Below are 14,153 nucleotides of genomic sequence, written 5' to 3' on the forward strand. Positions count from 1 at the left end.
CACCTGCACATGGCATGCTAACGAAATGTTTATTTGACAGAATCCTATTAAATGGTAACATCATTAATCCCTCCGCCAAATAGTCCTATTATTTGTAATGTGTTTTAACGACGCGGATCTTCTGAAGATTTTGTATAGGGAACAAAATATAGTATACATATATAGTATACATATATCAATCGTGTCACGTATGATACTAAATGGCATGTGGTGAACATTTTATGTACTTGTATATTAGTGAATTATTTGATACAACAACACATATCTCATTTCAATGTGCTTCGTCGCGTCATAAACAATGGGAAATACATTTACCATCACGTTTTTCACAAGTATTCACAAGCAGCTGGTGTTTCTCGCTGGTGAAGCTGTGAAGGCCATATATGCAAATTAGGTTTACTTGTAATCAAGGAGGACATTCTCATGATTTGAAATGTGTAATCTGGATAAGTAATAAAAATTGTAACACAATTATGTAGATTTTACATTAAATGTGTTATAATAAGATATATTGTAATTATTACACTGAAATACTGACCGTTTCCAAGTCAAAGGATTAATGTTCATACAAAAACAAGACGTCAACGCCAGAAATAATTATCTACCTTTTCAGATTCTGTTTGGCATAAGCGGAAAATTAGTGGTGAAAATTAAAGGAAGGCATAACTGATATTCATTGATGACACCAGGTGTTGAAATATTACCAATGCAAAATAAGTAAACTACGGTTAAAACGAACACAAGGGGACCACTAATTTTAGTTCGTAATAACCGTAGTTCGTTATAAGCATGCATACAGCATATATACAACAAATAATCGGGACTAAAATAAAAGTTCGTTATATGGGTCAGTTCGTTATAAGCGTGTTCGTTATAAACGTAGTTTACTGTATCAGACTCATTGAGGATGCACACGCTAGAGTTAATGATATAGATCAGCACGTTCATGCACAGCTATAGATACACGAGAGTATAGAATCCATGTGACATAGTGGTTCAAACACAGAATTATTACACACATTTGAAATATATACTGGCACAGTAGAACAATAGTTATCTACTGGCAGATACATATTTACTCACAAGCTGCGGTCATGATACATGCAACAACCTCATTAACATGGGATCTCAGCGCTTGCTTCAGCCAGATTGTATCTGTCATCAACACATACATTCCTTATGTACAGCAGATTGGTGTAAATGTAGGTGTGGGAATTCAAGGCAGATGTAAAGTGTACATGTCTGATCAAACCGTACATACGTTGTGTAAAGCAATAAACGTTCAAAGGTTCAAAAACAAACACACCATCCCCCACACACATACACCCCCCCCCCCCCCCCACACACACACACACACACACCATCACACACCATAACACATGACACAATCACATACACACACACTACCAGACATACACACGATCACATATACACACACCATCACACATATACACAATCAATCACACATGACACATTCACATACACACAAACACACACTACCAGACACACACACACACTAACACACACACACACACACACACACACACACACACACACACACACACACACACACACACACACACACACACACATATACACAATCAATCACACATGACACATTCACATACACACACAAACACACTACCAGACACACACACACACACACTATCACACATATACACAATCAATCACACACCATCACACATGACACAATCAACCACACCCACACACCCCATCACACAAACTACCACACATACACACGATCAATCATACACCATCACACATATACACAATCACACACATACACACGACATTACATAATTGTACTAACTGTTAATATGTTCAAAATAAGTTAATCTTCTTCAGTCAGACGTACATCGTATGAGAGTAAAACGTCAGATTTTAATAAATTCGAATTGTACAATAGAAACAATAAACAATTCCCGTTCAAGAATATTTAAGCTGTTAAGAAAAGTTTTATGTAGCCTTCAAGTCAAGTTTTGCCTCTCCTTACACAACTGAGAATACTGTAAGATTTATGTCCTGGGCATCACAGTTGGTGACACAAATTTCCTACTGACGCAATCATATCACTTACAGATAGGGAAACGCGATTCCTCGAGAGAAGGATTTTTTAACGACCTTAATCATGACAGAAAACATCCTGGTAGCGACAATATAAACTCAAATTCAAAGTTAACAAGTTTCATTGTCAGTTTGAAAAAAAAACCCAACATAACCCTTGACCTAGATTTAATACACCTATGAAGTCAGCAAAATATACGTAGACTGATGCAACGTTGTGATATAGTGGGCCAGTGGTAATGCGCGACAGCCACTCAAGATGTGCGTGGGTGTACAATGATATTACTGTTTGCTGAGTGTCTATATGTATATTTTGAAAAGGTACCGATACAGCTGTGGTATATGACGTCGCGGTGTTTGGAAGCAATCAATGTACTAACTCGTCCAGGGAGGTGTAGATATCATGACATGACTATCTGCATTCCTGGTGTTAAAACAAAGCAAGGGTTGATTCATGACTAGATATGACGTGGAAATGGAACCTTGAATGTTTATGTATATGGTGTAATGCCATATCTGTTTGTTTTACGAACCGTGTATAATTGCTGTTGAAATACTACACCGTGAAATAGTACACTTACATAAAAAAAATCAGTTTTAGACAACGCACTGTGCATTCGCCACTTGCAGCTTTGATAAGGGATGCATTAGGGAGCGACGGCTGTAACAAGATCAATACTGACAGCGATTAAAACATGTCCGGTGACAATTATATATAACACATTGTTAATAATGGGAATAATTGCAGTTTCAACCCAAATCTACTTGAGGTGATAGCTACTACTACTACTACTACTACTACTACTACTACTACTACTACTAGTAGTACTACAACTACTGCTACTACTACTACTACCGTAAGACTATACATAATATTGCATACTTGGATATAAAACCTACTTTTGGTTTGTTGGGAGGAAAACCCGTTTTGCAATACACGTATATGAAATATTGATTACTATCGTTACAAGCTGGGCATTTATAGTATGAAAGTACATATAAACAATCATATTGGACACTCATGGATATGTGTTTACCTCCGGGGAAAATACGATATAACAAACAGTATTATGAACGGATACCCTGAATTTGGTGACATGTTCCAATATGAGATTTCACCCATGTTCTGTAGATTATTACCTGTGTAAGATAACGTCTGTTTAACAATGAGTAATGGTCGTTTAGGTGTTATGTGGTATGTATGGGTATAATATACTTGAACTTTGGCAACACGGAGGACAATACGAATCGTTACAATATAATACCCCATGTTGTATAAGTGATGTTTATTAAATTTGTGTCACAACATGAGTGTTAAGTTGTTTTGTTTACAGGAATGTTCTACACTATAATTTGTTTACGTGAACATAATCAGAACTAGAACGAAGTTATTTTCATTTTCGCTTTGTTGATATATCAACAGCCGGGCCTTGCATACCGAAACACATTGCGTCAGCAGAGGGATTCTCCCCGAACAAAGACTATGATTTGTCTGTACTATAGCAACGTCTGCTACGTCACACGAGCATGAGTTATATGGGTTATTGAATTTCCTTATATAGACCAATGAATAACCGGAGAGGGTTTCCCAAAGCCTTGTCATAGACCACGTGACTGCACGGTGCGCTCATATCACCCCACCTCGACTTTCATTCAGGAAACTCATAGAAAGAAAATAGTCCTTAATGCACACTGCACTAGAAATATAACTGCAAATCGGATTCTGGATTTTAAGGTCTACATATACTTTGGAGTACAGTTTTGCAGTTGTTGGTTTTCTTTAGTGAGCATTTATTGCGTATTAGAAAATCGAATACACATTCGCAATAGCCGGTAATATTTGGCGGAGGGATCAACCATAGTTGGTGTGTGACGCGTCGTGGTTTCCTCACGTCGTAATTACACGTAGCTTCACAATGGCGTCTCAGGCAGATTCAGTCGGTTGTCGGTGCGAACTCTAATAAGGGGAGGGGGAAAGAGGTCCCTTCCCAGGTTAAGTAACATAGACGACCAGCTGCCGGAATCATCCAAGAGTTACGAGACGCAAGACAGAACGGGATAACATTCAGCAAGAGGTGATCATCGTGATATTCGGACGCCGGCCACACGAAAATTTGTGACGATCAAGGGCATCATCTGGTTATAGGGAGAAATCATTTCGTCATCTGTTGAAACACATTTCGACGTGACGGAATATTTCACATACGCAGCAGAAGTTACAGGACCTGGGAAGAGGGAGTACCTTTATTAATTGATGGAATACAGACCACGTTTGTCCCACGGACTTCGAATTACGTCTCATGGACTAAAGAAAACAAACACGAGCACCCTCGAGCTCATTGTCAGTTGAAATTGACAACGGTGTGTATTTCACAACTTGCTTGCCATTTCCCAGAGTATAATTTCATTATTTCATCTTCGGTATGAAAGTGTGCCTTAAGTAACTTTTCTACATTTAGAAAGGATTAACTAACGGCGTTGTTCCTTTTTATCTCACCAAAGAACATTCCGATTTCCGGGAAGACATTTTGTTTGAAGAAGCCGCCTCACGTGTTGCTACACAAAGGCAACCCCCCAACAAAGGCACAGCTACGGATACCTTAGTGCAGATTCCAGGGTCTTTCCATCAGTTGAGAATTGGTGCTCTCAACAGATAACTTTATTTTATCGTGTTCATATGAGCTTTCCACGCCAACGGCCCCGGCCCTTAATTGTGAGTCATGGGCCACGTAAAAAGTTTAATAATTATGAATCGCAACCAAACGTAGGCAACCTCAGTCCAGATTTACAACCCAACACACCACCGGTCTTTCAGAAACCAAGTTCACAGAATGTTTTTAAGATTGGAAAATATCTCTTGGTTGAACAAAGTGAAGGGAACGAAATCTACAAGGCTGTTAACTTGACATCTGGAGATGAAAGTGTTTGCAAGGTATGTACCATTTATTTACTTCTACAATATTATCCATTTTTCAATATCCTCTTTGTGGGTCATTTACATGTTGTTAGAACCTTTCACTTAATGCGTTTTAGTGTATATAATAAACAGATGGACCATTTGGGAGACACAATGGGATTACCTTTCTACAGGTTAATTAGGTCCAATACATTGTTCATACAATGTCTGGATGGCTCAGAAACTGGCTTACCTGTTTTCTTTGCAAATTATTTGATCCTTAATTAACAATACTTTAAGGTGATTGTTTAACAGGCTTTGTTTTTATGTCCGCCACAAGTAGCTCTTTGTTCCCATGGAACAAAGCCTGTAATTAATGAGTCTCCATTAGAATTTACCTAAGAAAACAATTACGATTCTTATGAATGCTTAGACCATGTAGACTGCAGACTTTATACCCATTTAGTGATGTTAATATATTTTATATACCAAACTAAATGAACCGACCAGCTTTACAGTGTTTGTTGTCACTGCTTGGTTTCCAAAATAAGATATTATAACATGTCAAGTTTCAATATTGGCATATTTAGTTAAACCATTGCACTATTTTGTGAAACTGTTTGGTCCATCGGATGACCCCCAGTCTAACGAGTCACCTGTAACATGGGATAGTGTGAGTCATGCTGACTGGGCTCTGCATACCTGCTCCAGTACAAAGTTGCACAGCATAGTGCAAGACTGGTGACAGATTTCAAGCTTAGTCATTGGCTCTGGGACTAAAACATCAATCACAGTAAATACTAGGTTGTAATTTTGTGTAAAATAATAAAGCTAATGTTTAACCTGAAACGTTGTATAAACTTGTTGAATTCTTATTAGGTTTTCAAGTTATGACTTACCAGTTATGGCTCTAATTATCAAACAATATCCATAACAATATATGAATATGATGTTCGGTTGTGTAGTCCATATCTTGTTATTTGCAGTGCGATATGATGTAACTTCAATATTTCCGATTGTTCATTGTTCACACCACAAAAAAGGAATTATTAAAATTCTTTAATTTTTATAATTTGATTAAATCAAACTATTCTTGCACACAATCAATTACTACAGCCCCTTGGCATTAAATCATTTAGTGCGCATTCTTTCAGGTACAGTCAAGTTCATTGTAGTAAGCTGGGTTAAGATTTGTCCATATGTTACGACCATCTACTGAAAAATGATATTGTAAGTTTCAATTAGTTTGGTCAGTAGGCTTAAAAGATTTTGACGCTTAAGAGTCATGTGATCATGAGCATTCCATCTTGGTTGCATTTTGTTTTCTGTATATTTTTTAGTTTTCTTAACTATATTTTTGTAATCTCTTTCCAGGCCTTTCCAATAAACAAGTACCGGGATATCTTGTCTGCCTACTGGCAGGTTGACTGTCATGAACACGTGACAGAGGTTGCAGAAATCATCCTTGGTGAATCCAAAGCCTACATCTTCTTTGAGAAAAACTTTGGTGATCTCCACTCCTACGTCAGGTCTAAGAAGAGATTGAAGGAAGAAGAAGCTTGTCGACTGTTTAAGCAAATAATTCAAGCCGTACAGCACTGTCATGAGAATGGCATTGTGCTTCGAGACCTTAAGCTTCGGAAGTTTGTCTTCAAAGACGAAGCAAGGTGAGACGTCATTGCATCACAGTGGCACATAATTCTGTCTGATTTTCCATGGGTACAGATATTAGGATAAATTGGGTGTTCATGGTCTGCGAAATTGGTGGCCTTTTTCAGGACTCTATGTGAGAAAACAATTGGGATTTGAGGTGAAAGTGTGATTCTGTAATTGCTGCATCAATATTAACATTATTTCCGTTTATTAAACCTTTTGACAGTCGGAAAAACTGAAAATGAAAGGTGTGTCATCAACAACTCAGTCTGTCACATGATTTCTATATATAGACTGCTCTGTCATGTCTGTGGGAAATAGACATGAAGCAGTGTCTGACAGTTGGTGTTTCCTGCTTGATCGTGTGATTGACATGCAGTGAAATATATGGCTGTTAGTTTCAAATGCCCAACACAATGTATAGTAATCATGTTTGATGTGATATACTGCAACTAAGTAATCTTTGTTATGCGTCAGTTTTTAAAACACATTATTTTCAATTTGCTGATGTGATTTTTTTTATTGTTTCAGAACTCAGTTACGTCTTGATGGGTTGGAGGATGCTGTTGTTCTTGATGAAGAAAACAATGATATGATGACAGACAAGCATGGTTGTCCGGCGTACGTGTCTCCGGAAATCCTTAGCGCTGCTGGTAGTTACTCCGGAAAAGCTGCGGATATTTGGAGCTTAGGAGTTATGTTGTACACCATGTTGGTTGGACGATATCCATTTCACGACTCAGTGCCTGTCGCACTGTTTGGCAAAATACGCAGAGGACAGTACACAATTCCCGACAGTGTGTCGTCTAGGGCAAAATGTTTACTGAAAAGTCTGTTAAGGAAGGAGCCTAATGAACGACTTTCAGTGGAACATGTTTCACAACATCCATGGTTGAAACTGACATCCTTTTCCAGTTATGCACGTTCAAATAGACAAAGTCAAGATCAGACTGTTCCGGAAATGTCGATCGTGGATAATACAGACTCGTTCTATGTGTGACGCTGACGCTGTGATCTAGGTACTCAACAAGAAGTGTCAAGGGACATGCTTCTCAATAGTCATTTGCTGAAATGAACACAATCAAATGATGTGGAAATGACATAGGTCGCTCAGGTCCTGATCTCAAACAGTATTTTCTGAATAACTGAAAGGTATGACCGACTTTGAAACAGATGTGATATTTACTGTGTACGCCAGTGCTGATTTCAGTCGTCCATCTTTAAATACTGAAGCAATTTCGGGTAATGGTTCATATGTAATGGTGCAATCTTATTGGCTGACGAATGGGTCGAAGCGTCCTAAGTGGACAGTTATTATTCAGATTACATCTTAATAGCCAATCAGAATTCATCTCAGAGGCAGCGTTGCTATGGAGATATATTATATTGATGAACATCTCATTTTCCAGCATACATTTAAGTAAGTGTAGGGACGATGTGTGTACTTGGATTGCCTGTGGTTTGCCCTTTCCTTGGTGCCAAATGCCCTCATGATCACCCGTGTGACTGTGTGCTAGCTGTGTGAAAGTGATGCCCATGAGATTAAGTTTGCCATGAGTGAAAGATTGCTATGCTTGTGTGCATGTATCATTTTCTTCATTCATATGCTATCAAAGCATGAACTCAGTGAGCTGGAATTTCATTTTCTAGGAAGTTGTATATCTCCATAGCAACTTAATGTAACATAGTGTCCATGTATCTATGCTTACAAGCAATCCTTGAAAAATGGCATCCATCTAATAACTGTATAGAGATGTTATTGTATAGAGATGTATATCAGATGTAAAGGGCTGCTTTGTACATTTGCTTTGAAAGGTCAAGCTTCAAGATTAACGTTTACCCACCAAAGACTATGGGAGCGGCAATGAGGTTGTGAAATACATCTAAATTTGTGTCAATCTTTTTCCACAATTTTCACTAATCTGATACAACAGAACAACAATGAAAGAGACTCACATTATACCAGAACCCAGGGATTTATTTTACTTTTAACAAAACAGAGGACATGGTCAAGGAAGAGTTATTTCCCTTGCATTGAACCATCTGAATGTATTGGTTAGGCTGTTCACTGTGAGAGAACTGAAGTATATATCTAGTTCTGGTTAGAGGGCAGTTGATAGGGTGTGATGTTGTCAATGTTTAGATGGAAGTCACCATGGAAATGAATGTTTAGGTATGATAGGACCAACTGTAGTTTGGGAACATGTCCTCTTGTTTGTGGTGTCCTATTTGTCAGTTTGACTCAATATTATTGTCATTGTTATGAAACCTAATTTAATTCTTTGAAGTAAAACCTTCATTTCTGTTGTATAAATATTAATTAATTATTAATTTATCCCCTTCTTGTTGCCAGTGAAAGAATTGCTTTCATTGTTCAAAATGAGTTACACATGGCTGTTTTGACAGGAAGCATGGCTGTTGTATGCTCGCTGAATAAACAATAATGAATGAAACATGACACTTTGTTGTACTTTTTCAGACCATTTGCTATGTTTACTGTGAACGTTTGTATGAACTGGTCATCCTCTGCTGGTCTGGAGCTAAACTCCCTAAATGACCTTGGTCTTGATCCTTGTCATCCTCAATTATCCAGTGCTGCATATTTCTATACTTCTCCAAACAGCTAAGGACCATCCGATTCTTTCATACTACTAGTTAATCTGTCATGGCATCGGGTTGTCCTTAACATGTTTTAGAGAAGTATATTGTGATGTTGATCAAAATGTTCCCTCAACATGCTCAACACAACACAACACAAAAATGGTCAATATCTTCAAGTGTATCACTTTGGTCTTCCTTCCCAAAGGCTGACATGCATTGAAAACCTGTTTGAAATTTTTGGTAAGAAAATAGGTTCCCAGCAATCCATGCTGTAAGACGAGGGGTCAACCTGACTTAGTTGATTGCATGTCATTGATTCCAATTGTGTGGATTGATGCTCCTGATGTCAATCCCTGGATTGTCTGGTCCAGACTCTGGAATATTGCTGAATGTAGAATTAAACACAGAACAGAACTAAAACACAACTAAAACAAGCAATGAATTCACTGAACTACTCTTATCTTAGTGGCAACAGAATCCAACAAACTCAGTGTGATTATGGTAACATGGTTACAATGATTGGAACCTTCAACAACTGTTTCACAACATTAGACACCCTTTGCACTTGGAAATACTGCCTCAATATTTATAATATATTCAGTACACTGTTTCACAAAGCCAAATTTTCTTGGTGATGTACCTCTGATAGAACCAGATACATGTATTCTGAGTATACCCTGGGTCTGTGTTTCCGACATCTAGGGGTCATTAAAACACCCAGGTGAAGATTGTAGAAACACAACCTTGGCACTTGGAGACAAAGTTGTGCAATACAGCTGCCACTAGCCAGGGTTTGTTGGATTACCCCCAGCGTACATTGAAGCCAAACATGGAATCCCAACCAGGAAGCATTATGTCTTCCCTCGGCCAATTAATATTTACTCACTGGAACTATTTACGAGATTACATGATCAAAATAAGGCTTTGTTAACAAAATGCTTAAGGACAAGTTTAGGCAGTGATCTGAGGGGTCGTTGTTTTGCTCATAGGCAGCGAGAGTGATATTGTGAGAAATGATCATTGATCAAGCTATAAAAAATTATATTATTTCGAGATGTTAGGCTCTCTTTTTTCTATACATAACGCACAATTTTCCAAATCTTGCCGTACGACCTTATCTAGCAGCCGTGATTAATCCCGAGAGAAATGTCGCAGGTTCAAGTCTGGCCTTGGGCACAGTGTCTACGTGGTGGGCAGATGTGCCCACGGGAACGATGGCTTTGCATTATCCAACAGTCGAGGCCAGAAGTATCATGAATGTCACCGGCCGAGACACGTGACAGAACATGGTACATTCCTCGCTGGCCTGTAATTTGTGTACAAACAACATCGTTCGGACGAGTATTGTTTGGGACGTCTGTGTATTACGCATAAGCATTTCCCTCATGCTTCGATAATTTACATATACTCAAAAAGGTTAATCCGTACGATGTCTCGGGTAACGGTTCGTCTGTGTTCGTTCGTCGGGGGGATTTCACTGTTTCGTATGACAGAGTTGAACGGGAAATATTATAATTCCCGATATCACGAGCTAAATGAAAATTGTGTTCATTCTTAAAATTAATAAAATGATCGCAGCTGTTATTCGTGCCTCGCTGGTTGTGTTTTATAGCGGCCATGTTAGACGGGTTAACGTTGATTAATAACCGATGTGGGTTAACCCAGTTTCACTGAATCAACCCTAGAACGTCCAACGCTGATGTACACTGATGCCACTGGACGACTGGCAACTTTTTTTCCATTTGCATTTAAATATTTTATTTATTCTCTGAAGAACTGATTCAAAATGCTGTTGTAAATGATGTTTTACTTAAGATTATTTTAATTATTTTATTCATTCGCCATGGTTAGCAAAACGTAGGTGGACTGGCGCCTCAAAACACAGGTTATACGCAGAAAAATAGCAAATTAACATAACCCCCTTCCTTTGTTTTAGGATCTAGATAATGAATGGAATGTTAAAATCAACAGCCTTGCTATATGTTTTGAATTTATATCCGAAAAAATAATTCCTGTGCACAGAGAATGTCGTGAATTGAGAATTACGCACTTGATGCATGTGTGATTTCTACCATATGCTGGGTTTGGCATTAGGCGCGGCACTGCACGATGTCACTCCCGGCCATTAATCAATAGCAATTCTTACGCGCCAATCCCACCATTCCGATATTCCTCCGCCAGATATTGACCCCCAAGTCTATGATGCCAGGCCCTTCTCATGATCATGGCGAAGATCGATTACCAGGAACACTTCTTCATTCATAAATATCTCGAGCTCCTTGCAGCGTGCTCGCTAAAACGTGTACACCAATCAAATACCGCGAGACTCGCTTGCACAACCGACCAAATATGTTTTAATACCATCGTATCTATTAATAATCAACTTGATGTACACATCAATTTCTTGATGACAAATATGTTTGAATTTTCTTGAGCAGTTATAGCGAGATGTGTAAATACTAATAATAGCCTTGTGGTTGATTCTATAAGTAAACGCTGTGTTGAGTTTTAAGTCAATGACGTCATTGCCTCATTTCGTAGGCGCTCGCCGAATACTAAATGAGGTCATGACGTCATCAAATAGATTTATTTTCGCCAAGAACAGGTGTTTGTCAGAACGACTGGTTGATATAGGAAGCTGTTATGCAATTCTTATCTTGATGTCATTGCAACATACAATCCAATATAGACTTAGTCTGTCCAGATAGACGCTGTGACGTATATGGACGATCAATATTCTAGGTTTTTGATCAGGTAGTCACGTGTGGTAGGCTTTCGCGCCGCCATGTCTTTTAAGAATGGTGGATTTTTAGGAATGGTATGGCGTCGTAATTTACGACATCAACATCAACGTCAGTATCAACGCCACTCAACCATGCACCATGCACCGACCCCTCCGTGATATTGTTAGCCAAGCAGCCACGTGTCTCTGGGTTCTACATGCATCATAGAACCAGATTTTAACCCGATCTTTACATTGCAGATACTTGAAGACAGAGATAACATGCTGACCTAGGACAAGGCTAATAATACCTTTTAGTATTCTGACATAATCCGTTTTATGATATGCTGGCATGATGACGACAAGATTTGTATAATATATAGAAGATATTTCACGACACACATGAAATATCCTATTTATTATATACTTTTTGTGTTCTCCCGATCAATAAAATTATTTCATAAGAAATGTAAAACGTTGAAACGTAAATTCTCCCTACCTGACACACAGGGACGGTTCACCACCACTTGTATTTGCGACTAAAAATGTAGTTTCATGTTTGCAAAATCATAATGCGAACAAAGGTATCCATCAATATTTAGGGTCACGAAAATTCTTTGTCATACATTTCGATATGATTACATACAAAATCAACTTTAACAATACATATTCTCGAAAACTAGGCGAGCGCTGTTGGAAGCGAAAGATTACTTGCTGGTCAAGTAACAGAAAAATGGCGCTTTGCGAAACGAACAGTCTCCATTGACGAGTTCAATGAGAAATTAACAGTTTATAACGAAACATTTTCGAGAGAATAACAAACAGCAAGAAGTGTTATTAACTCCATAAATGACCATCTGTCCTAATTTTGCCTTGTCAATGTGGAACTAACGTATAAAATACGTCAACAGTTTGTGTGTGAACGGGCTTGACACTTACGACAAAGGGAGATAATTTAAGGGGAGATAACTCTTTTTGACAATAGTTCCGTCATGTGTTATGATTACTGCAGTGAAATATCAAGTGTTATGTTCACTGCAGTGAAATATCAAGTGTTATGCTCCCTGCAATGGAAATATCTCTTTTCTCAACTTAAAAAACTCAGTCTCTCACACTGAAGTATATAATGAAATATGCTGGCATAATTAAGACAAGATTGGTATTATATGATATCCTGGCATTATTCCGACAGTATTTATACAATAATGTTGGCAAGAAGGGAGTGCAGTGTATAATGATTAGGATTTTGAGAAAATAGTAAGGCAATATGGGGTAAAATTATTGTTCAATAATTAAAAACGGAAGTTGAACTGATAATTGTATCAATGACCGACAATGCACCCCAGCACAAACCAAAGTTAAAAGGTAGTTTGTGATAAGAGGTCCAGGTTGTCGTCAAAATGTCGAAATGAGTTTTCAGGATACTTTAGTTTTGTTTTCTATTGTTTGTTTTCAATTCTGCCCCACAAGTTACCCAACTGAGGAGCTACAACCCTCTTTTGATTGTATATGATCGATTTTCAATTTAAAATATCTGAAGTTAGCGTTAATATAAACAAATAATGAACTGTCGCTCTTAGTTAGCACTCAAAGAATGCTATATGGTTATATTTAAAAAACCAAAGACAAACATAATTTGATATAAAGATTTTTAAAATAAAAAAATTGCATAATACACAACTGCTGATGACATCTGAGAGATAGTATCTGAGACATCTTACCTTTGAAAATAAATATAATTGCTTTTTTCAGCACAAATGTGGTTGCAAATACATTTCTTATCTCAAAATCTAACCAAATCTAATTTTACACCAAATTACCCAAACACAGATTGCTCTTAACAAACTGTTGCTGGGATGTGTGGTGATTAAAGATGCCCAATCAAAGTTAACAACAGTTCTTTCAATTTTCAGTTATATAAAAAAGTAAACTCGGTGAACTTTGTTTTGCCCCTCAGTATATGTCAAATATTTACGGTAATCGAAAATGGACATTCTAGAAATAATTTCCTAAACAGGTTTTACGAATGAAGTAGGACAGTTTATGCCGTACAAGGAAATATCTATATGGTACAATATCATGCTCGTCCACTTTGAACTTGGATTTGTTATTCTTGTTTGTTTGTTTAAGGCCGCACTCAGCAATATTCCAGCTATATGGTCTGGAAATGATCGAGTCTGGACCAGACAATCCAGT

General features: G+C 37.9%; 1 protein-coding gene across 1 annotated transcript; it reads left to right on the top strand.

Moving 5' to 3' along the window:
- Positions 1-3,966: 3,966 nt before the first annotated feature.
- On the top strand, positions 3,967-9,087 carry LOC124149478 (tribbles homolog 2-like). Its single transcript, XM_046521092.2, has 3 exons — positions 3,967-5,017; positions 6,356-6,648; positions 7,166-9,087. Exons 1-3 carry the CDS (start codon positions 4,763-4,765, stop codon positions 7,632-7,634), a joined length of 1,017 nt encoding a protein of 338 aa, XP_046377048.1. The 5' UTR covers positions 3,967-4,762; the 3' UTR covers positions 7,635-9,087.
- Positions 9,088-14,153: the final 5,066 nt, after the last annotated feature.

Source organism: Haliotis rufescens, unplaced genomic scaffold (genome assembly GCF_023055435.1).
Source record: "Haliotis rufescens isolate VD_foot unplaced genomic scaffold, xgHalRufe1.0.p SCAF_1, whole genome shotgun sequence".
Classification (NCBI taxonomy): domain Eukaryota; kingdom Metazoa; phylum Mollusca; class Gastropoda; order Lepetellida; family Haliotidae; genus Haliotis; species Haliotis rufescens.